The sequence below is a fragment of the Trachurus japonicus genome, chromosome 4 (assembly GCF_045865225.1).
Source record: "Trachurus japonicus isolate A0001 chromosome 4, Traja_1.0".
Taxonomy (NCBI): Eukaryota; Metazoa; Chordata; class Actinopteri; order Carangiformes; family Carangidae; genus Trachurus; species Trachurus japonicus.
In genome coordinates this window covers 10,127,559-10,152,204 of record NC_140910.1, presented here as the reverse complement: position 1 = coordinate 10,152,204, position 24,646 = coordinate 10,127,559, and the positions used below count along the sequence as shown (strand labels likewise).

The window sequence follows — 24,646 nt, the reverse complement described above, 5'->3', positions numbered from 1 at the left end:
TTGCTGTCCTGTTCTGAAGTTCTGAAGAGCGTGATCTAAACGATGTCCCTGTATATGTTAGTCATATGAAAGACTGGACCTTTTGACCACCTGGCTAAAGTATGCTGCGACAAACTCTCAGCCTGTTTCCTCCAGCCACTTCACAGACTTCGTTCATATTCCTTCTGACCCTCAGTCATTCTCATTTTCAAGGTTGTAGGTGGAATTACTTCAAGTAAGATGTGTCAGGTAGAGATATGCATACAGGCACAGCACATGGGTGTGTGGTAGTGGGCCTTAGCTTGCATGACTGCTCCCTGGTGTCATCTCCATTTGAAGTACCAAAGGGTTTTTTTGGCCTGACAGCTGTGCAGGGGAGAGAGGGATGCAGATGTAATATCTTTCTATCATTCCTCATCAGCTTCAGACTTCAAGGACAGTTGGAGGCACTGACAAGTATCTACTGCCACTTAACAAGACTCCATTTACTGTGTTTTACAGCCCAGACATGCGGCTGAGAAACACCATTTGAAATGGACAGAATGCCACCATAAATTGGTGTAATAAACTAGTATTTCTGCTGCAAGGGCCAATAATAAATTAGGACCTGATGCGCTCCTGGAGAAGTGGTGTGATGAAATAGCTGCCATATTCAAAGCATCCTGTCAAATATGCATTAAATGACATATTTAGGGATGTATGTGGAATATGCATCTTACTTTCCACTCCACTGCCACTTGTTCAGGGGAAAACTGGGGGGAATGCTTAATCACACTGTGGGCTGGAAGAGTGTCTCTGCAAGCAGTGCTTCACACAGAATTATTGTCTGACAGGTGGAACTAGATTAAAGTAATTTGACAATGGAAGTAATAGAAAATCTGACATGTTACTATCAGAGAGATACATTTTAAGGCCCAGGCACAGCTGAATGTACCTCTGTGTTTTCAATAAACAGCAGGTCTAGACCTTTGGTGATGTATGACCAGTGTGCAAAATACAGGTGGGTCTGTCTAACTTGGCATGAGCCTAATGAAGAATGAAGAAAAAACGTTGGTATGGCCGAACAGGCAGGCAGCCAAAACAGCACTGCATAGGCAGGAGACAACTGGCAACAATGTAGCTTTGATTACAGTAGTTCTAGTAGCCTATCTTCCTGTCATCTCTGACTAAGAGAAGTTTTCAAGCCGCACCGTTGGGAGGAGGGGCAGGCGATTGTGCAGGATAAGACAGCAGCCGACAGATATGACATATATGGTAATGTTTATGGGCAACAAAGTCACTGTTAACAAAAGCAACATCTAATCTGTCCCTTCAAATTAAAGTCTGTGACGTGTGCGATTGGAGCAGCTGCTGACAAATGTTCAGCTGACAATGACAGTTTGACTAAACCTGAGCCACCATCCGATCCTCCTTTGTTCACGTCGTGATGTCTCTTGGACAAATAAAAAGGCATAAACCTCTGTATATTCTGTGTTTTTCCTCTCTTCAACTGTCTCGTTTCACTTTTTGCCGATTGGCAATGTGAAATCTGGTGCGCAACTGTTTTTCTCTCACATGCTCATTCAATCACTCTCGTTCCGCATATAAAAAATGAAAACTAGTCAGAAGAAATACAGACGCCATGAAAAAAAAAAAACACCACGGAATTGAAATACTGTAGCATAACAACTCCTTGTGACCAGCTGGTCAGCAGTTTGTCTCGCCTCACCTGTCAACATCTCTATGAACAGAACTACAGGCGTCTTTTATGTTTATTGGCATGAACGAAGCAGCTTAGAAACTGTGTTACGGGTGATCATCGGCTATGAGTGTTTTTTTTACATTCACAAGAACTTGCAGAAAATAGAACTGCTGGAGTGAGCACACCATCATATGTTTATTGTCCCCAGCACATTTCAAAATAAACTGATGCTCTTCCTAGGCTACAGCATATTGAGAAAATTTTGATCGGTATTGTGCAACAATCGGGAGATGGGGACCCCCCGAATATTGATGGGTATTTTGCACACTGTGTATGACTACCGTAATTTCCGAACTATTGAGCGCACCTATAAGCTGCACCAGCTACATTTAAAAAGAAAATACATTTTGTACATACTGTATATAAGCTGCACTTGAATATAAGCCGTACGTTTTCATAACATGTAGCATGAGATATTTACACAGAAAGACAGTAGAGAACTGTGCAAGTCCGCTCACTTTTCCGCTGTTTTGGTTACGCTTCTCTCACCCATGTGCATTTGTTAACAACGAAGCCGGCGAAAAATCAATACGGAGCGATGGATAACGTTACATAACATATACAATGTTACAACGTGTGTGTTTGTGTAGTCTTAACCGTCATGAACAAAAGATTACAGGTTACGGAACGCGTTTGTGTCCTGGTGTGCAAGAGACAAGAGACAAGAGCTGGGACAGGTACTACACTGATGTTGCAAGGTTGGTTTTCAGCCATGAGACACCAGATGAAGGCAGAGAGCCTCCGTTCTCACTTGTACAAGTCACAAGTCATGTAGTTAATAGGGATGCACATTTTGAATTTTTTTTCTGACCGATAACCGACGCTCGTTAACCGATTATTAACCGTTAACCGATAAGATTAAGACACTTGCGGCGCACGGCAAAAAAAAAAAAAAAATGTATCGCTCCAATTTTTTTTGCCGTTAAATAAACACGTGCGCCGCGACAGCTGATCAGTGGCTCTGTCTCAGCTGATTGCGCTCATATGGAGGTTATGTAGAACTGTTTTTATAAAGTGCAGCCAAACACCAGGCTGAAGGAGCAGCAGAGCTCCTCTGACAGCTCCTCTGTGGAGCTGCAGCAGAGCTGCAGGTGAACAGGCTGGAGAGCAGCCACGTCCTCTTTTTTTTTTTTTTTTTTTTTTCCAGCGCCGTAGTTACAGGTGATTCACATCTATGTCCATGTAGGCTACATTGTCTGACCTTCCTTCACTGGGGCTGCTGCTGCTCATACTGTCAGTCCTCCTGTGTAACTTTTTGCTGGGAAATATGACTGAAGGCAGTGAACTCTGCACGTGTCGACACGCCCCCATGAGTTGACGACATAAGGAGCTAATAAAATAAATAAATAACCGATAGTATTAATCGGTCAAAGTTCTTGTTAACGGTTAACGGTTAAACGGTTAATCATGTGCATCCCTAGTAGTTAACGATCACAATTACTCTGGAGCTTTTTAATTAAGGTAAAAATGTAGCATAGCCACAGGAGAAATCCTGCTTAGTTCCTCTTTAAGACATGCTTTCTTTCAAACTGTGCCTGAAAATCGTCAGTATGGCACCAACACGGCATCAACACAGCACACACAGGACAGTAAGATGCCTGGTTAGAAAATTAAACACTGCACCAAAACTCAAAACTAGTGTCTCCAGCACATAATCTTTCCCCACAGAGGCCGTTAGCCAGTAAAAATCTATAAATTAGCTGCATAGTTGTACAGGCTGCAGGGTTCAAAGAGTGTGAGTGGCTTATAGTCTGGAATTTACTCTAGGGCTAGCTGATTAAAGGGCAACTTCGGTTTTTTTCAACCTGGGCCCTGTTTTCCTATGTTTTTCTGTATATGTGAGTGATGGATAACACTTTTATTGAGGTGGCTGCAGTATTGAGCCCGGCAGGCAGCCTGCAGCCCAGCTAACGCTCTTACATGGGGCAAGTGGCTCCCGTCAAAGTTCGCGGTATAAACAGGCATTTTTTTTCAAATTGACAGGCTCAGATAGTTACAATGAGTGTCCGACAACATACCAGACCCTGTGGTCGGCACGGCCTCGCTTAAATTGTCTGCCGCTGCGCTGGAATCTTGATTGAAACTCAATGTAGGCTACCGTATGGAAGCTCAGCGGCGCTGTTTTCAACTGGTTCAACTCGACCGCAGCAGGAGGGGTGTGTTTGATTTCAGCTCCGGGCCAGACCGCAAGATGCCGTTGATGTGCGGCTTGCTTGTGTACCTGCGGGGGCGGGGCTCATTGGGGCTCATAGACTCCGCTCCGTTCAAACCTGGTGCTGAGTGTAAACACACCCCACCGGCACAGAGCGTGAAGAGAGAGAGAAGGAGACGGAGACGGAGAGCTGCAGCTACAAAGGTGGCTGTTTAACCCGGATAGATCTCCATGGTAATTTATTATTTATGTTCAGAGTTTCATCCTAAAATCAGCTGTAAAAACGCGGATGTTACACTATTACAGCTGGCGGCACCTTTACCTTGCAGTGGATGTGGATCAGGACGGGGCGTTTGACCGGAGGGAGAGATACGTATCCCTGCGGCCGCCTCAACCCAAATTTTGGCCAGAAAAAACCCTGAATACGTTAATTTCTCCTTTCTAGTATGTTGTCGGACATTCATTGTAACTATCTGAGCCTGTCAGTTTGAAAAAAAAATGCTCGTTTACGGCGAACTTTGACGGGAGCCACTTGCCCCATGCAAGAGCATCAGCTGGGCTGCAGGCTGCCTGCCCGGCTCAATACTGGAGCCACCTCAAAAAAAATATTATCCATCACTCACATCTACAGAAAAACATATGAAAACAGGGCCCAGGTTGAAAAAAACCGAAGTTGCCCTTTAACTACTATAGTTAGTGAGGCAATATTCTATACACAGGGGTGTTCATGAACAAGTGGGACCAGGACACTCATTCGCGGCCCCCTGATAGACGTGCCAACGCACTGGCAGTGCATTGTGGGATTTGTAGTGTATTCGTGGTACATGCAACATACCGGTGGGCCAGCTCTAATTAGATATTATTGGGCCAAAGAAAATTCCATCGGGGGCTGGTTGTGGCCCGCGGGCCTTGAGTTTGATGTGTGCTATAGCAAGGAAGATGTATAGCACTCAAGTCAGTTATAGTAACATGACTAATCAGTTTATGCGGGATAAATATTTGTTTTGGAGTAGTTTTTAGAGAAGGTCAAATATAAGTTAATGGGCTTTGATATTATCTTTTATTTTGCACCCTGAGGCTCTCAAAGGTCAGCAAGGATTAGCTAATGGTCCACATGTCAAAGTTGAACTTGATGTGAAATATTATTACCATTATTTTGTGTATAAACCATTGATTCCTGTAGCGTCTTCACTTTATCAAACAATATATAAATGTGACAGTCTCATATTCATTATTTTAGTCTAGTGAGTAAGTAGTAGTGGGCGATGTGTCACTTTACTTTAGTTACATCATGTTGTATCTGGGGGGATCTAACCAGACGTTCTACTAACTTTGGGTTTCTAAAATATGTGACCCAAACTATGTTGAGCCTAATTAAATTGGGCAAAGATGATTAAAGACAACACTGAAATATAAACTGAAGGAAATTGCTGCTACTTAATTGGTGATTAAATCATGCTGCCAGTGTTGGTGTTTGCTTTGTTTTTGTGTTTCATCAGGTGGATAGCATTTTGGATTGAGTCTGATCATTATCAGGTATGTGGTTCTGGTTTCAAAAGCCATACCTGCTCTATACCATATTCACACAGCAACATCTAATGTCAGCAGGTCAAATCCTTTAGACAATAAACTGAAATGAACAATAAACATATAGGATGAAACAAACACATACTGAAGAGGCTTAACAGCTGTGTAGTCTTTTTGCCACTGCAAGCTCATTGTTGAGGTCACATTCAGGGTAAGGAGTACCCATAATAGAAGCAATTATTTTGAGCTTCTTTTTCTTTTGTCTTTACACAACATGATTTAAATTGCAGCCTGTCAAACAGTGAAGTGTTTATCTACAATGGGATAATCATAGCTGTTGCTGATGTAGTGGCTGAATAAATTAAAGATGAGTAAAGGGAAGCACAATTTATTGTTTCTGCAGTGGACAGATCCACTGATACAGGTCATTTTGCAGAGCTGTCTTCTATGTGCTGCTATGTTAGACGGCTGCCAAAGAGTTGCTTATGAATGTTACATACTGTATGGTAGCAGGGCAAATGCTGCATCCCTTGCCCTTACATTTTTGGAGGACTATAATTGTCTGGACAGAGTAAGGTAGATGGACTAAAGTACATACCAATGTTAAGATGGAGATACATATGTCTGATTTGATTAATGCTACGCCATCCCCACCTCCAAAAAGACCTAATGATGGAATTGAATCAAAGAGAGGTCAACCTGCCTGAAGAAAGCCTGAGGGCCTCGGCGGTGAGCGCCTGGTGGCCAGTTATGCCATGATGCCCGGTTGGTCACAGCCCGAAAAGGCTATACGGCTCTCGATCCCTTTGACACACCACCGATAGGAGGAGCCGCTGGGGTTGAGTGCGCTGCCAAATGGGTGGTGGAGGGTAGCTCTAGGGATGTGGAACGTCACCTCTCCAGAGAGGAAGGGGCTGCAGCTTGTTTAGGATGTGAAGCACTACTTGTTAGATCTGGTGGGGCTTATCACCACGCATAGCTTCAGCTATAGATATGGACAAGACTAGAGATGCACCGATCAATCGGCCGCCGATTAAAAAGGCCGGTTTTATATCACTGTCACTGTCGTAATTTAGGGCATCCAAATCCTCCGCGGCCGGTTCACGCCCTACAGCGATCGTTTCACCGTCTGGTCTATTTTGTGCATGAGTCACGTCAATCTTGGCAGGAAGTCTTACAAAGAAACACGAGAGAATCCGGTCAATTTTCAAAATAAAACACAGCGATTGTCGAATACTGTACGCACGAGAGATGAACACACACACACAGAGCTGAGGAGCAGAAGCGCTTGTTTCTCTATTTCTTATTTGTGATGTTTTATTCTTGAAAAGGGGGGTTATGATAGCATCATATAGCCTACCACTAGTTGTGGTTTTAATTGCAGTTATATAAGCAAAATGTTGTCTGGGAGAGGGGTACTTGTATTACATTTGGGAAAGGGCACTCAAGCCAAACAAATATCGTGTCTATTGTATGATTATAATTATTTCTTAGATAGAAAATCGGTATCGGAAAAACCTGAAATCGGTATCGGCCAAGAATTTTGCAATCGGTGCATCTCTAGACAAGACTTCATTTTTCTCTGGAGTTGCCAAGGGCGTGAGGCACCAGGTGGGTGTGGGGATACTCACAAGTCCCTGGCTGATCACTGCGGTGTTGGAGTTTAACCCAGTGGACCAGAGGGTCGCTACCCCTGCGCGTGAGAGGTGTCGGGGGTAACTGTGTAACGGTGGTAACTGCTGTCCAATGCGGTGAGGAATGCAGGGACACATACATTGGGGAGACAAAACAACCTTTAAACAAACGCATGGCCCAACACAGAAGGGCAAACTCCTCAGGTCCAGTCTCAGCTATCTATTCACATCTAAAGGAGAAGGCACACTCCTTTGAAGACAGTAATGTTTAGATTCTGGACAGGGAGGACAGATGGTTTGAATGAGGAGTAAAAGAAGCCATCTATGTGAAAGTGGAGAAACCATCCCTGAACAGAGGAGGAGGGCTGAGACACCACATATCTCCCATTTACAATGCTGCCCTTTCAGGTGAGTTGGCTCAGGTGGAGGGGAAAAGCTCTAGACAGATGTGGCAAGCCTAAACGAGTAGTGTGGATGAACTGGGAACATCTGGAGGACGTCTCTACGCAGGAGAAGTTCAACTCCCACATCCGGCAGAGTTTCTCTCTCATCCCTGTGGAGGCAAGGGACATCGAATGACAATGATCAATGTTCAAAGCCCCTGTTGCTGAAACCACCAACCACCAACTGTGATCTGTGGTCTTAGGGTCATAGGTACCACAAAGGGCGGTGACCTTCTAACATTGTGATGGACACCGGTGGTAAGGAAGGAGGCCTTCTGGAAGCAAAACCCACGGGACTAAAGAGATCCTCCCAGAGTTACTGAAGCTCTGGATGTTGAGGCGCTGTCTTGGATGACAAGCCTTTTCAAAATTGTATGGAAGTTCAGGACAGTGCTGAGAGTGGCAGACCAGGGTGGTGGTTCCCCTATTTAAAGGGGAACGATGCAAGTCTGCTTGCTTTTACGCTGTTTTGGTTACACTCCTCTCGCCCATGTGCATCTGTTTACAACAAAGCTGGCGAAAAATCAATAAATGGAGCGGTGGATAACGTTACATAACATGTACGATGTCACGGCGTGTGCGTTTGTGTAGTCTTAGCCGTCATGAACAAAAGATTAGGGGTTATGGAGTGTGTTTGTGTTGCAGTGTGCAGAGACGAGAGCTGGGACACCGGGGCGGCGGCCAGGTACTACACTGATGTTGCAAGGTTGGTTTTCAGCCGTGAGACGCCAGGTGGAAGGTAGAGAGCCTCCGTTCTCACTCGTACAAGTCACAAGTCATGTAGTTAACGATCACAATTACTCCGTAGCTTTTTAATTAAAGTAAAAATGTAGCATAGCCACGGGAGAAATCCTGCTTAGTTCCTCTTTAAAAAGGGTGGCCAGAGAATGTGTGCCAATTATCGAGACATTATAGTACTCAGCCTCCGGGGAAAAGTTTAAGGTGTTCAAGAGGAAGATTCGGCTGATTGTTGAACCTCTGATTGAGGAGAACAATGAGGTTTTAGTTCTGGTCACGGAAAAATGGATCAGCTGTTCATTCTTGAAGATCTCTCTCTCTAGCTGCAGCCTGAGTGTAACACACGTGGACAAACGGGACTGCATTACATGAAACATGATACGTTAGCTCGCTTATTAAACTATGCCTGTCCTGAAACCTCCCGCTTGCTCCTGTGGTTATCTCTCTCTCAAGTGTATGTATAGACATGAGTTTGTGTACCTGTCTGTATGTGTGTGTATCTACCTGAGCATGGGAGTTGCTTCACTTACCCGCTCCGTAGTTACCGCTTCTAGGCCCGGTACGACCCGGCGCGACCGGACTCGGCGAGGCCGTAGCTCAGGGCGTCCCCGTCGCTACACGGCCACAGCAGCTCCACAGCCGGCCAGCTCGCTCGACTCAGCACTTGGTTCTTAGTTCATTTGGTGTGTGACTCCGGTGCGGTGTGTGGGTGTGTGTTTGTCGCCAGCGTGGTCTCTCCTCATGGAGACCTGCCGCTCTTCGTCTCGTAATCCCGGAAGTCGTCTCTCCCTTCCGCCTCTCCAGCCCAGGTGATATGGGTCAACCCAACTCCTCCCACTCATTGGGTTAAGTGAGCTACCTCCCATCTCGTGATATGTTTGTGGATCAGTCTACCTTGACCTCACCTGGCCCTTACACTTCACCTGCTTCACATCTCCCAGGGGAGTTCATAACACTGAGGTTATGAAGAAAGATGCACTGGAAGTGCTTTGTTTTGTCACGTTTTCAGAGAGACTGGTAATGTTGATAGGATGGTTGTATTGCTTATCAGATGCAATTTCTGTGTCTTTCTTTGACAGTGGCAATACAGGATTATTCAGTTTTGTGCAGGACACAGGTTTGAATTTGTGAGTCATCTTTATCTTAGAAACTTTAATCTACTGCAACTTTACAATATGTTCACATCTTTGTGATTCTCCAGTCACCTTAAACCAACGACGCAAACTCTGCAAAACTAACTTTACAAACGACTACAGTGAGAGAGTAATCACAGGATGGTGTGATGACTGCACACGGGAGGAAAGGTTCATGGAGTAAGAGAAAAACAGGTGCTATATGAGAAAACAAATGTTCAGTGAACCACACTCCTGTCATAAACACAGTGGCACTGCTACACAACATCTGGTGGTTTCCCAACACATTACCAGCACCACAACTCTGTTTACTGGGCTAATGAGAATGAATGAATACAATTTCATACACAGTAGATCACATAGTATAGTGGTCTGTTTGGAATATTGAACAACACTGGAAAACAGAGGCAGAAGTTGCTCTAGAGGTGATCATGTGGTTGGAGCCATATACATAAGCTTCAATAAATTACCTAAATGAGTTCAGTCTTTGCCATTCTCAGCTTCTTCTCTCACTTTTGCTAGAATGGTGTAAGTTTCTTTCCTCAAATAATCGTACATTACTAAAAATCAATAAGTAATGTTAAGTGTGCTCAGGGGTCAGATACATAAAACTCACACACAGATCTGATTTCCATCCCCACAGTCAGCCATCGATGGATTAAGACAACTTCATGGGCTGTTGGAGAGATCTATGTCTGCTTAACTGAACTATCAGTGCAGCAAAGAACAAGCACAATTTCATCAAATCACATAACAAGTCCTTCAGCAGTCCCACAGGAGTGATCTCTACTAACGGCTGTGGATCATTAATTCATCACACATACACCTCTGAACCATTATAAACAGAGAGACAGTATTCCTTAGTAATGACTTTATATGTTTATAGCATTGCTATCATAATTTACAATGTGCTTGGCAACAAATAAATTAAAAACACAGGAAAAACTAGAATTACTAGAATTTTATTTCAATGCCTCCATCAACCTGCCAAGTTGCAGGAAATATTGTCACAGTCTCTGTTTCTGGAGCTACATAATTGAATAATGGCCTGTGGTGTTTTATAGAATTATGATGTCACAGTGAAGTTGACCTTTGACCATCTTAATATAAAATGTCAGTGTTTAATTCTGCTCTTACGCTATTTTTTTCAGTTGAATGTGTCACATAGTGTATTGATTCATAAGATATGGCCCAAACTGTTTTAATCAGTTGATTGAGTCCAATTTAATGTGTCAGATGCAATGAAATTTAGTCTGGGTGTTCTTCATAGATTGCATTTAAAGGAATGTGAGGACTATGTGACCTGGCTTAAAGGAATGATATGAAAGACTGTGGCCAAAACGGTTGCTATAGTCAAATTTCAAATACTGCGCATTGATTCCCCTTATAAGCCACATGCTAACCCGGGTACCCTGAGACTCACTCACACGGTCTCTACGCCACCGGAGCCACAAAAAATAAATAAAAACAAATACAATTTTGAAATGCAAATATTCTAGCTGTATTGTTGTTAGATCAGTATTTCAAATTAACATGATTCCTTAGTTTCTGGTGACATATTGGATAATTTTATGATTACTTGTCATACTTTTCCTACATATATCCTAATTTATTTAGAATGAGAATGAGATGGTTGGGATAACATATTGATTGATGGACTGAAAACATAATGGGTGAATTCCAATTCTTATTTTCATCCCTACCCCTACCCCTACCCCTTAACCCTTGCCCCTTGAAACAGAGCTACAAGGGGTAGGGTTGAAAGTCAACCCCTACAAATTGGGACATCCCTTCAACAATCACATACGTCATCAGTAGTCCCTGCTGGCTTTCACATTTGTGACAAGCTTTTGCCACAAATCCTGTATTCAAAACCATGTTAACTTAATAAAATTAAATAAAATTTAATGCAGACTGATCGGTTCATTGTAAAACATTTATTTATTGATGTAAATGTGGTGATTTCTGTACGTAGGTTACAGAGCCCCCAGGCAGCGCTGCTCCTCTGTCCAATACATGAAGCTTCACTTTTAATTCAAACAAACTAATGCGACTGCCACAATTGTTACATTTCATCAATGAGACCAGTATTTATCTCCTAAAAAGAATGTAACTATCCGGTGGTAAACCTTAAAAAACCTGCAGGTAAGTTAATTAGCGATTGTCTTTTCTCCCGGGAACGGAGGTTGGCCGGCTGACGAGCTCTCCAGATGGGCTGCTGTCTCTGTGGCGAGCCGTTGATCTGCTCCACACAAATATCGGAGCAAACTTCTAAACAGGGTTCATTTGGATAAACTAACCACACACTGGTGATCTTAACAGTTACTTTCTCGCATGACAAAATATTAAAACCTAACAAAGTGACGTAATAACAGCGCTACAGCGAGAAATAAAACAGCTGCCGGTTGCAGCGAAATGCATTCTGGGAAACTTGTCATACCCCGTGGCTGCGTTCCAAAAGCGTGTTGAGTCGCCCTCGCTCACTTGCCCTCAGCACTTGCCCTCAGGGGAATCCCCGCCGCCATCATAAGGGCTGTTCCATTTCTCTAAACAGCTGAAGTGAACTTGGTGAGATCAACCCTTGAGGGCTGAGTGATCAAGTCAACATCAATAGTCACTCCAGAGCTGTATATCACCCACAATGCATTGCAGTGGTGCACGAAAAATACATCCATGCGGTGGCGATAATGAACCTCAAGCACCAGTTGTGTGTTTACCACCATAGAAGAAAATAAATGAAAGGGGTCAGTAAATATTCAATTCAATAAACTAGTTTAGCAGTGACATGTCAGAACAAACAATTTACAAGTGGTAGGCTAGTAGAGATATATAATAGGCAAACTCATTTGTCACAAAAAAACGTGTCTAAAGAGCCTTTTTAATCTGACGTTTCATATTCACATAGTTGCTGTGCCTGAGTTGATGTGTAGTTTAATAAGGAATTTTAATCAGGATTGGTTTGATGAAGCAGAGCTCATCATCAGTGACAGACAGAGAGAAAGAGTAGTATTATATTGATATTATAGAGTATTGAATTTTCACCGTAAACCTGCCAACCCCCCCTTAAGAGGCAGTACAGCGCTACACCTACGACATGTGGTCGACCAGTGATTGTCCCAGCTGTTAGTGAACGAGGGCAGGTGCGTTCCGTTTACCTCTTCTACTCCTCCCCCGCCCACTTTCCCTCCGCTCTCCAAGTGGCCTCCGTGTGACGTCATAGCAAGGGCTGAGGGCAAGTGAACGAGGGAAACTCAACCTGTTTTTGGAACGCAGCCCTTGGTTTGAAGTGTGCCTCTGAAAAATCTCCGTTTGAAGGGCCAGATAGCCCTACCCCTTCCCCCTAACCCTCGTCTGAACCAGAATCTGGACACCCCTACCACTTCACGTGAACGCGCAAAATGAAGGGGTAGGGGCAAGGGCTAGGGCTAAGGGGGGAACTGGAATTCACCCAATGTCTTCTATATATATACACATACTTATACACACAAAGTGTCCATCATCAGCATATACTAATGATTGATTAGCTGTAGACCATACATTGATTTTCCATTCCACAGAGAACATTTGTGCCAATAGTATTCATGACAATGGGAGAGGACAACTAGAAATTTTCCTCTCGGGAAATTTTGAATGGGCCACGGGAGCTACTGCGGGTTGTGCCATCTCTGTCAACATGGGAATCAAACCCACGATCTTAAGGTCAAGACAGAGCTGATCAGACAGACACATGATCATCTTTCTATAAGCACTGATATGGAGGAGCTGTAATCACATTAGGTTAACTGTGTGTGTGTGTGTGTGTGTGTGTGTAACTGTAATCACATGAAGCTGGCTCTAGAGTCTGTGTGTGTGTGACTGACTTGACACATAGTTAGTTAGTAGCTGCATCCTGTGTCAGTCTGATTTAGCTGTGTCTGTGTTTATAAACATTTAAACGAGCGCCAGGTGGATTGTTTATGAAGTTAACGAGCTCTGGCCTGAGAATCACAGAGGTTACCACGGCGATAGGGGCCCCCACAGGCTGAGACAGACAGAAACGTGGAGAAAAAGAGCGATTTTCTGCCTCTGCACCGGTCTCACATTTAGGCTTCGCGTGACAAAACGGTAACTCCTATCAGAACAAAACACAGAACACGTTGCTCTAAGGACTTACTGAAAATTTTGGTAATTTTGGCGACGCTAGCAGTTTTAAAACATCAGGCCGTTCTGCTTCTCTCAGAAAATATTTGTATTGGAGTCAATGAGGAGCAGGGACAGACGTGGCCGCACTCAGAGGCTCAGAGTTTAAATTCTGTAAGTCACTCTGATATTTTGAGCAGATGATGAGATCGAGGATGAGCTCGTCTACAAACGTGGCGGAAATTATGTGTGTAGAGTGTAAATTGTGGCCGTTTGGAGTTTGGAAAGAGAAAAAATCTGGAGTTTTTCTGGCATCTCTCCCACTCTAACCGATGATGTCACGCACTCTGACACGAACATTCCGTGCAATACACAACCATTATAATCTCATAATTTCTCCAAAAATGATCATGGTCATTGATCGGGGATTGATCAAAAACTATATGACCTATCAAAACGTGGAGTAATACACCAATACACAAGACTTGTGTCTACTGTTTAAAGTTTAAATGGAGTCTCTAGGTGGTTTTTCCCGCCCGTCCCATTAACTTCAATGCAAAATTTTGCGCAGTTTTTTGCGACGTAAGTCGCGAAAAATTCGTACACTGTTGAGAAAAGTAATAGCACAGCGATCCCGATCAGGACGCACGTTTTGATATATAATTTGTCCTGCAACTCGACTAGTAGCGCACCGAAAGTCGGCCGGAAGTGGAAAAATAACTAGATAAAGTAGCATTTCCTGATGGAAATGCGTGTGAATGCTGAAAGCAGCTGAACGCTGTTGCAGAATTAGCAAATAGTGCAAGCAGTGATCACCATTCAAATGGTTGACCAAGGTAGGTATCGAACCCACAACCTCATGGTCAGCAGACTTTCACTCTGCCTCTAGGCCACAGTGTACACACAGTTGCAGAGACTGTTGTCTGTTGATGAACTGCACTCTGTCTCACTCTGAAGTTAACGAGCCCAAAGCTGTAGTTCCAGTGCAAATCAATCTTAGTGCAGTGGTATAAACAAGAAACATGTTAACACAAACCAAGATTGAAAGAGGTAAAGAGAATAGGTGGGGGCACATATGCATTATCAAGTTTGATCATGTGACCAGACCAAGTGGTATTGGTTAAAGTTCAAAGTGGCTGACACACTAACAAGACTGCTCAAGTGGGATTTGAACCTGTGACCTTGTGGTTGGATGGCAGGAACCTTATCCACTAGGCCATTCCAACACTTCCAATGAAGTAGAGGTTGAGACTTTGATGAATGTGAGATTTTTCAATGATGCTTAAAGTCCCACTCCCGCGACCCTTTTCGGCCATTTTAAAACCAGCTCATTAGAAAATAGAAAAATAGAAAAAATAGCCCGCACAACCTCGTTTTTGCTCCAGAATATTTTACTGACACAACGTTTCGGGCTCTCAGCCCTTCATCAGGTCATCATCATGATATTGATGCTTGGGGTGCTGGGCCAAATGGACAGTAGAAAATAGAAGCCCTTCATCAGGTCATCGTCATGATATTGATGATGACCTGATGAAGGGCTTCTATTTTCTACTGTCCATTTGGCCCAGCACCCCAAGCAAGGGATGTGCGTATATTTTCACTATTTTTGAAAACCAGCTCATTAGCCATGCACATTAGCAATTCACCTCTGGGGGGTGGGCGGAGACTGCGCTGTTTTGCACCCGCCCAGCCACCTCCTCGCACCCCAACCCCCGGTTGCTGACAGCTGGACATTGTACAATTACAGATTCAGCGCATTTAGTGTAAAACTCCACACTGGGATTCGATCCCAGACTGGAGCATAGTCCTTGCACACAGTGCAAGCTGCTCTACCAGGTGAGCTATACCTATTAGACCTTGACAGCTACACCGAGCTGTCAAGCCTTTCACCTCTGAGCCAGATGAAGAACGGGGCAGCAGCTTGTAGCACTAGTGCCCTCCCCTGGAGCTGTGACACGTCAGCTCCAGTCTCCCTGAAACTGCCAGTTTGAGTCTGCCATTGGTTCACAGCAGTTTGAAGGCAGAAAAATTTTGCACTTCCTTTTCTGCTGATATGTGCTCTAACACAAGAAAAATGCCACAGGAACATGTGAAAAGCTCAAAAAACACGATTTTCACGGGAGTGGGTCTTTAAAAAAGCATCATAAATGAGCCATTAGAAGTTTGTCTACAAATCAGAATTTGAATGAAGTCTCTAGCAGAAAGTACGACATGAATGAGGCAGGACACATTCACAGTAAAGAAATGAAATAATAGAAATGGGATTACTTGCTGATCTGTGCTACTGCAGTTTTGTCTAAATGCCATTAAGCTAATGCTAATGCATGCGTACAGGACTTTTTCCTAAGCAAACATAATTATGATTCGGACCATTTTTAATTCAGTTTGGGTTTTGTCTCCCTCCTAAAAAGCTAGTGCTTTCACCCTCCACTACCTATTATTTTCAGGTTGTGAAGATGCCTCGAGGGCGGATAAACATCATGAAGATCTCTCGCACTAATTAAGCTCAAAGTTGCCATTCTACCCAGAAGTTCCAAGATTTGAGTGGGCTGACTTAGCTTGGGCTAAATCTCTGTGTTTCCACCCCAAGGCAGTACAACAAACATCAATACTGCATTTTTAATGGGAGTAAATGGGGGCATGCATAATTTGTAAGCTGTATGATGTGTATTTGTTGCTTGTATAGAGACATAATCCATTTTGCAAAAATAATACCATTAGTCTTATAGGCTGCAGATGGTTGTTATCAAATCAAATCCCCGTATGTCAGAACTGGACAAATTACAGCAGTGACACACTGCAGGTGTCTATTTCTTCGAGAGATTACACTTTTCTTTAACATATGATACACATGGGCTACTGACAGGTGTGTGTGTGTGTGTGTGTGTGTGTGTTTGTGTGTCTATACCAAGAAAGTTTTCACTTCCAATTAAAAACTGAAGATAAACAAGCAGTAGCCTATGGCAAACTCAGCAGTTTATCCAAATAAATCCATTCACAGCCCTCTGTCAAACATACAGTGTGACTGTATCTTGCAAGGATTAAAACGACTCTTCTGTTCTCTAGTTTAGTTTTATATCTTCGCATGAAATTCAACTGAAAGAATGAGAGGGTTACCTGAACAGAAGGTCATCAGTCTGAAAAATGGGAGCAGGGAATTTAAAAGAGTCAGGGAAATGGGTCTAAACGTACCTCCTCTGCTTTAGTCTGCTCAAAGGCAAACTCCACTGTGGGAACAGCCAGTTGGTTGGCAAAGAAACTCACATCTCCAGGCAATTGCAGTGAGCTGACGTTGGGTCCAGGACAGTTTCCACCACGAATGCAACTCAGCAGCTGTCTCTGACACAGACAAAAAGGAAAAAAAGAAAGATTAAAACAAAATAAATACACGGTAAAATGAAAGAAATTAAATGGTCAAAAGAGATGAAAAGAGATGAATTAATGAAGTGCAAGATAAAACTGTCTTGGTACAACTGCCTGCAACATCAGCTCATGACTCTTTTTAAAATCATTTGCATTTCTTTATTGTAAAACAATGAAGCATCCATGGTACATGGATATTAATCTTTTTTTCCAAGTTTTTTCTTGGGCATTTTTCATTCTTCATTCAATAGGACAAGGAGGAGAGACAAGAAAGCAGGGAGAGAAATTGACATTCAGAAAAGATGTCTATAATTCAAGTAGAATCCCAGGGCATATACTACAGTATATTGTATATCTCTGCGTGAATGTGAGTTGAAAATGAGTAGAAACTAAAATAATGGCACTCAACACTTCCATGCATCTTCTGCAACTACATGGACTTTCCTCTCAAGGCAAATTGGCATCTCACATGTCAGATGTGTGAGTATTTTTGTATGTACGTATTTCAATGTGTGTAAAATCTAATTTTATCTCCCAGAAAGAAGAAAAAGAAAACGATGAAAGACCAGACTGTTTGCATAATACATGTTCTAAAAGTCTAATGTATGCTGGGAGAATGAGTTCATGTGATCCATAATTACAGTAGAACCAGGGTTTCTGCTTTTCCGACCTGTTTTACCTGTGAAAGTCACTATAACGGCCACTCGTAACTTCCGACCCGTGAAGTCGTACCAGATCGAACTGGTACGACTTCACAGGTCGGAAAAACCCGAGTTACGGGTTGCCTTGAATGCACCATAACGTCTTGTCAGCCGATGGAGTTAGCAGCCCCCGCCCTCGTCATGGATCTATTGGTCCTCGCTCTGGTCCTCGTCCCTGCACACACAGCCCTGCATGCCGTTCTCTCTCCTCATTGGATAAAACTTGTAGGATACGAGAAAAGTTTTCTCCTGGGCTCAGAGCAGAGCAGAGTGACTGAGAGACCCGTGTTTCGGTCCAAACACTCTATGTAAGTGATTGCTGTCGGAAGATACAACTAGTTAAGACTTATATTAACACAAAAATATCGCTTACTTCTGCTTTAAGAGGATGATCGAGGATGTTTTTATTTTCCTTTTTCTTTTTGTTTTTTTCTTGCTGATGTTATGACTCAATCCACTGAGCTATGGCTCAACTGATCAGCACTTCGTTGAACTCTTTATACAAAGTGCAGCCAATCACCAGGCTAAAGAGAGAGGGACAGTAGAGCTTCTCTGAAAGCTCGGTCAGTTGCAGGTGAGTTAAGACCAAATTAACCACTAATGTAATAAGAATGTATCATAATATTATATAATATATACACCCTTTCAAATGCAATAAACCTTTATTTCTCAAGAGTACTTTTTACCATTGTAATTGGAATGTCTATAAGAATGGTCTATATATGCTGAAAAAAAATGTGAAATGTGCCTTTATTGTATTTTCAAAAATAGAATAAAGGTTTCACAAATCAGAGACTGTGTTTTTATGAACCTTCAGGGTCTGTAGATTAATCTAGTCCAGATTTGAGAAGTCAAGGTACAGTGGTTTTTGTCTAATGAGGTCTAGGTACAAAACAAAACGGTGAAATTTCCCTTTAGCATTTTGACAAATAAAATAAACGTATCACAAACACAACCAGCACTACGGAAAAAACGCGCCCAAGGTGCGGAGACTGATGAACGAGTGAACCCATCCAGCCTGTTTGGAGGCGAGAGATGAGGAAATCAAACACACATGCACATAGCAATTTTTCTAGGCCGACAAAATGTAATTTTCATTTATCATGCGATAAATTGAGTTATTGATTATCGTCCCAGGTCTACCAACTTGAAATCAAACAATGTCTGTTCGCTACAGCAGGGTTTCCGCTACATGTAATTGATCGTGGCGCACCGCCACGGCAAAATAAAAGCCGCCACACCTTCAGAATGATGATTTTTTTTTTTTTTTTAATGTTAAAACAATGTAAAGCAGGTTTTCCACTAGGGGTTGCACAGACTAGTCCCCTGCTCCACAATGACGTTTTGAGCTTGACGTCGACTAGTCGCTGATCATGTGGTAGTAGGCTACAAGAGTAGCGGCTTGAAACAACAGCTGAGTGCGCTGAATGAAAAAAATACGAGCGCCGTCAAGCTGGATAGAACGAGCGCGTAGCCTACCAGACAGGAAGTCGGGCACAGAAAAGGCGAGAGAATCCGGTCAATTTTCAAAATAAAATAAATGATGATTAAGTTTGCTTGTCCGTCTATAAATATTTATCAGTTGCGTCTGCACACAAGACACATCCATAGGCTACATACAGCGCTAGAGACAGACCTGTGTGTGTGGAAAACCGAGTAGCTACAGACGGGTCGATGTTTGACCGGCGTGGAGAGAGAGAGCAGGAGAAACTGCTGCTTCCGCGGGCAGTGTGTCCAGGCTGCCGGCAATTAAACAAAAAAAAAAAAAAAAACCCCACTCATATCGACAGCTTTATGTCGCGCACAACAACAACAACAACAACAACCAACCAGGAAAAACAAAAACTGTGAGTAAAACTGTGACTGAGCAGGACTGTGATGGTGACGAGGCCTGTGTGTCGTTTTCCTCCCTAATTGTTTAATGAACAGTAGCTACAGTATTTTCTTTTGCACCTGTATATGTTACAAAAAAACAAACTGATTTACAGTTTGTTGTTTATAAAGCTGCTGTTCTGTGGACTAATTTCTGTGCGTGAGCTGTCAGTCAGTGAATACAGATTGTTGCAGAGCATTTCCCTCCTCCTGGGATTTTAGTTATGATGGGAAAAATATGAATGACTAGTCGACGATTCGGTCGCGCGCAGCCCCCCCCCCCCCGTCGATCAGACCACCCTCGCCGCCACTCTTTAAAAAAATCCTGGAGGAAACACTGCTACAGTATATGCGTTTGAAATATAGATGCAATTAAAACTAATCATAATCCTTCTCCTTAGACCTGTTTGGTTTCAGAAAGATTTGCTTGTTTCGACATGTCCGACCTCTCCTGCTATTGTTGTTGTACTGCGCGGTGCATGTTTTGTCAGAGTAAATGAGACAAATGCGACAAGTTTAGTACCGTGTGAAAAAAGAAAAAGTTCCATATAAACTTGGCCTACACATTCATAAAAAATAAGATCCAGTTTTATTTAATACAGTTTTATTTATTGCAATAAAATTCAAATTTTTCATTTTGACCGGACATTTTGACTGGAGGGGTTAAAAAATCGCATCGGCAGATTTTACCGGTCAAAGTCCGGTAGTTACCAGATACTGGAAACAACGGTATGATCTGGTACAACTGCTTCAAATATATGTGCTCAACTATCAACTCAAATAGTGATTAAAAAAAATCCTTGATGGAATAATTTGCAAGTCCCAGCTGAAACCTTTAGCCATCGCAACGGCTTCTAATAATGATATTCTTGCGTCATCTCTGGAGCTCACTTACCATAAAGTGGTGCCTTTAATTAATGATCTGTGAGCGAGTCACGGTATCATATCCCAGTTCAGTACCAGTATTCATTAATATGTGCAATCCCTTTTAGCCGTGTGAAATTCCAGTCTATATTTATCTACTTATTCAACATGGGATTTATTTTTTTTTATGTCTGGTTCAATATTTATAATAAATCACAATTCTTCTCCCAGTGTTTCTTTTTTAATTGCATTGTGAGTTGGATGCAACATAATTTCAATCTGATATGCACTTGTCCTGTGTATGATCTGAATGACAATAAAGTGAATCTTGTATCATCATTATCCAAGTTGGTGTGTGTGTGTGTGTGTGTGTGTGTGTGTGTGTGTGTGTGTGGTGATTCCTCAACCTTTCTCTCAGCAGAATTCTGTGTTTAGTACAGTTTCTCAAGTTGCCTGCCACTGATTAGCTGCAGCAATGAAGCAACCCTCTGGCCTACATGGTCACAAAAATGACCAGATGAAAATGATAATAACTTTGTTGAAAGGCCAGTCTCAAACCAATTTAAAGGGATAGTTCACCCAAAATTGAAATTTCACTCATTATCTACTCATCCTCATGTGGACTAAGGGCTGGGAGAAGTTTCAGAGTTATCCGTGCCTTCTCTGAGTTACAGGGGGTCTCGGCGTAGCAGTGCATGTCCATATAACGGTTGCAAATGGATACCAAATGTCTTCGTAACAAAAAGACACACCAAAAAACATCCAAATACCTCCATGCTGTGTCTTGTATTGAAGCCCCAAAATGCGAAATTGTCCCGAAAAAAATTAAATAAGTCTATATTTCAAGCTTGTTTGTAGCGGAAGCTCCTCTTCCCGGTTCGTCCAAATTTGACGACTCGGGAAGAGGAGCTTCCGCTACAAACCAGTTTCTGTTACACTGGTTGGTGTTAGGATTGTTGTTGTTTTTTTGTGCCAGTGAAGAATAAAGGGATGACTGATAATCATCATTTGAACCTTTGCTGCAAGTTGCTTCATTGCTGCAGCTAATCAGTGGCAGGCAACTTGAGAAACTGTACTAAACACAGAATACTGCTGAGAGAAAGGTTGAGGTGTGAGTGTTATTAACATGGGGCACATGGCTAATTGCACAATTCATGCTTGGGCCACAGCTCCTCACAGCTAACATGAACCTCGTCACCTTGGTCGACTGCTGTCTGCTGTTATTGTTAATTGAAGATAACTACAAGGTTGCTGTGCAGAAATGTTTGAGGGAAATAGAACACAGCAGTCAATCAACTGGAGCCTTATCACGACCATCCACATCCACAGAGTTGGCCTGATGTCACCATGTTCTACTGTCACAATGCATTTAATTAGACTTCCCCGTTATCAAGGTCCATCAAGGGGAGGGCGCTCTGGTCAGCCCTGTTAACCTTTACTGTTATGTTTTTTCAAAGGCCGTGGCTCTCTGAACATTAACTACAGTTGTGACACGTTCCCCCTCGAACTGAATGAAGGCCGGTGTTTAATACATTTAACCTTGCCTCACCCTGCTGATATGTACTCTGGCAACACAGACATTTCTCAATTTTATCTTTCACTTTTCTGTTTACTCCCACTAAAAGACTCGAAGGACAAAAACATTTACACACATATCAATATTCATGAAGGGCATTTCATTACCCACTTATGGCTAATTGTGGGAGTTAACAGAGTGGGAATAAATGCTTGTTCATGTGTGCACAATTTAAAAGTTGATTGAGATTCATAATGGAAAACTTGCACACAAACTTCAACAACAATGTTTTGAGATATTCTGTTCCTTACAGCAGTCTATTAGTGTGTAATTCATGGAAAGAGCTGTGCATGAAACCTTTAGTTTAAATCCACTCACAGGAAATGATGCATTTTAGATAAGTTTCTTGTTTGTTGAGTAATTATAATATATGGGGTAATTAGTCTTAGTCATCAAAGTCCCCATGGCACAATAGAGTAAGAAAACAACAAAAATTCAAACGTCATCAAAAGAAAAAAACAATAAAATGAAAATTAAAAAAACAAACATGATATTGCTTTGCAGCACACAAAACACTGTGTGATTGACAAGTGAGCCGATGAACGAGGACTGAGAAAATGAGACCCAATCACAAACATAGAGTCAGTTTCCTGTTTAGGTTTGATCATTTTTTGGTCAATTGAACATGCTGCTCACGTTCACTTACTGAACGCAGCTGTCAAGCCAGAGTGCAGTGCCACAGCAAGCAAGCCCACTCACTAAGCAGGAGTACTGACTCACTCTAGGGGAGTGTAGTTGAAGTCTGAGTCTGTGCTGCCAACCCCCACCCCCCCCAAAAAAAAAAAAATATATATATATAATTAAAGCAGAAGTAAGCGATCCAGTGGTTTTGGCTAACTTCCTGTCAGCCAATGGAGTTAGCAGTCCCCGCCCTCGTCCCTATGTCACCACATTCACGCGCATCCCTTGGCTGGACACACAGAGAGGACCGCCCCTTTATGCCGTTCTCTCTCCTCATTGGATAAAGGTTGTAGAATACAAGGAAAGTTTTCTCCTCGGCTTACAGCAGAGCAGAGTGACTGACAGACCCGTGTTTCAGACCAAACACTCTATAGAAGTGATTGCTGTCAGAAGATACAACTATTTAAGACTTATATTAACACCAATATTCCGCTTACTTCTGCTTTAAATAAATAAAATAAACAAATAATTTGGCACTGGAGTATCACATATGCCAACACTGGCCACTTTAAACAATGTCATTCTGTTATACATGTTTGACATGTGTCTGTATCATTCAGTCAGTGAGGGGCTCTAAGGTTACTGTGTCTGTTGTAATACAATACAATTGAATATTGTCCACTACGCAGCAAGGAAAATTATATGTCAAACAGTTTTTCCTTTGTCACAAACTGGCTCAGTGAATGTGACAAAGAGTTCACACAAAGTTGAACTAAGAGATATTTATATTTATAGCATGGAGCCCAGGTGAAGTGAATCAGCTGACAACCCTCAATTGGCTGCCAAGTCAGCCTCCAGGCTGGTTTAAACATGGTCCAGGAAGAAACACATAGAAGTGTACGGAAATGAATATTCAAATTGTTTAACTGTACTAGTATTATAAATTAAAAGTTTTACTCACATAAAACATATGTGAAAAATGATAACACTATTGTATAAATATCCGCTTCCATACTCAAGGCTTTAGGACTCCAGTCTACAGTAGAGTTGCTCAGCACTGTAGAGGCAGATAAACACAGTCTGCCTTTACTGAAACCTATATAAAGAGAGTGGATGCAAAAAAAAAAAAACTAAATCTGTACAATATACTGTAATCCACTTGTATATACTTGCAACAAATCCTACCCTTCCGAGCTTAGAATGTTGCAATTGTTCATAATCTGTGCAAGCGGTGTCAATTCAACTCAATGAGCATTTGAAAGTTTTACATTTGTTGTTATTGCACTGGATTCCATATTGAATTGGATTACACTGAGCAGCTGTTGCTTTAATTGTATCCAGTATAACAGCATGCCTCGACCTCTGCATCCTTTGGTTATGCCTTCCGCTCCAACACTGCTGCTGAACCAAGATATTGGATAAACTTCATTTAAGCTTGATATGCATGAATGCATGTGATTAAAAAGCAGTACCACCACTGAGCAGCCCAATTTGCAAGCAAGTATGCTTTTGGAGAACCTCTGATTGTCCACCTCATATCCATGAGTGAACAAGTTAAAACAATGTAATGTAGACACTCCAGAGTCGGTGCCACTGTCAATGCAGCCATCGTCAATTCAAATTACTGATCAGTCAACAAGGTTCTCTCTAGAGAAGGAATCCGGACCATGACAAATAAATAAATGACAACAATGTTCAAACTTTTCCTGAATGTCGTCAGTATCATGAGATGGACTATTTTAGGGAGAGAGCTCACCCTGAAGGCACAGCAAGCAGTTTAGACCCACCACCACAAAAAAAACAACATTTTAGATACAAGCAGCAAATGAAAAACACAATGAATACAAATTAATAAACATCAATGAAATCAGACAACCAAAAGAATCAATGCTTTGTTAGTACGTCTTTCTATGGATGTACTTTGAGCATGCCCCAAAAATGATGATGAAAACAGATGTTCTCTTCTGTTCACTGACTTTACTGATAAGTTATGCCATATTTTTTACTTAAAAAAATATGGAAGACAGCCCTGTCTTCAGTTTAAGAGTCAATTTTCATTTTCTATTCATACATTATCATCATGGCCAGGGCTCCAGACTGCGACTAAATGGTCGTATTTTGCGACTTAAATTTGAGACAGTGCGAGTAAATTTGCTGAATAATTTTTAATGACCACTGTGGCT

At 42.3% G+C, this 24,646-nt stretch overlaps 1 protein-coding gene across 3 annotated transcripts in view; it reads right to left on the bottom strand.

Annotated features, from left to right (window-relative positions):
* Positions 1–24,646, bottom strand: part of naaladl2 (N-acetylated alpha-linked acidic dipeptidase like 2) — a 557,200-nt gene that overhangs the window by 118,820 nt on the left and 413,734 nt on the right. For 2 of the 3 annotated variants that reach the window (XM_085773820.1, XM_085773821.1), the window contains one exon: positions 16,659–16,805. The exons of the other annotated variant lie outside the window; for it this stretch is intronic. In XM_085773820.1, coding sequence (XP_085629946.1) covers positions 16,659–16,805 — 147 coding nt within the window. The remainder of the gene's footprint in view (positions 1–16,658; positions 16,806–24,646) is intronic. 3 annotated transcript variants of the gene reach the window in all.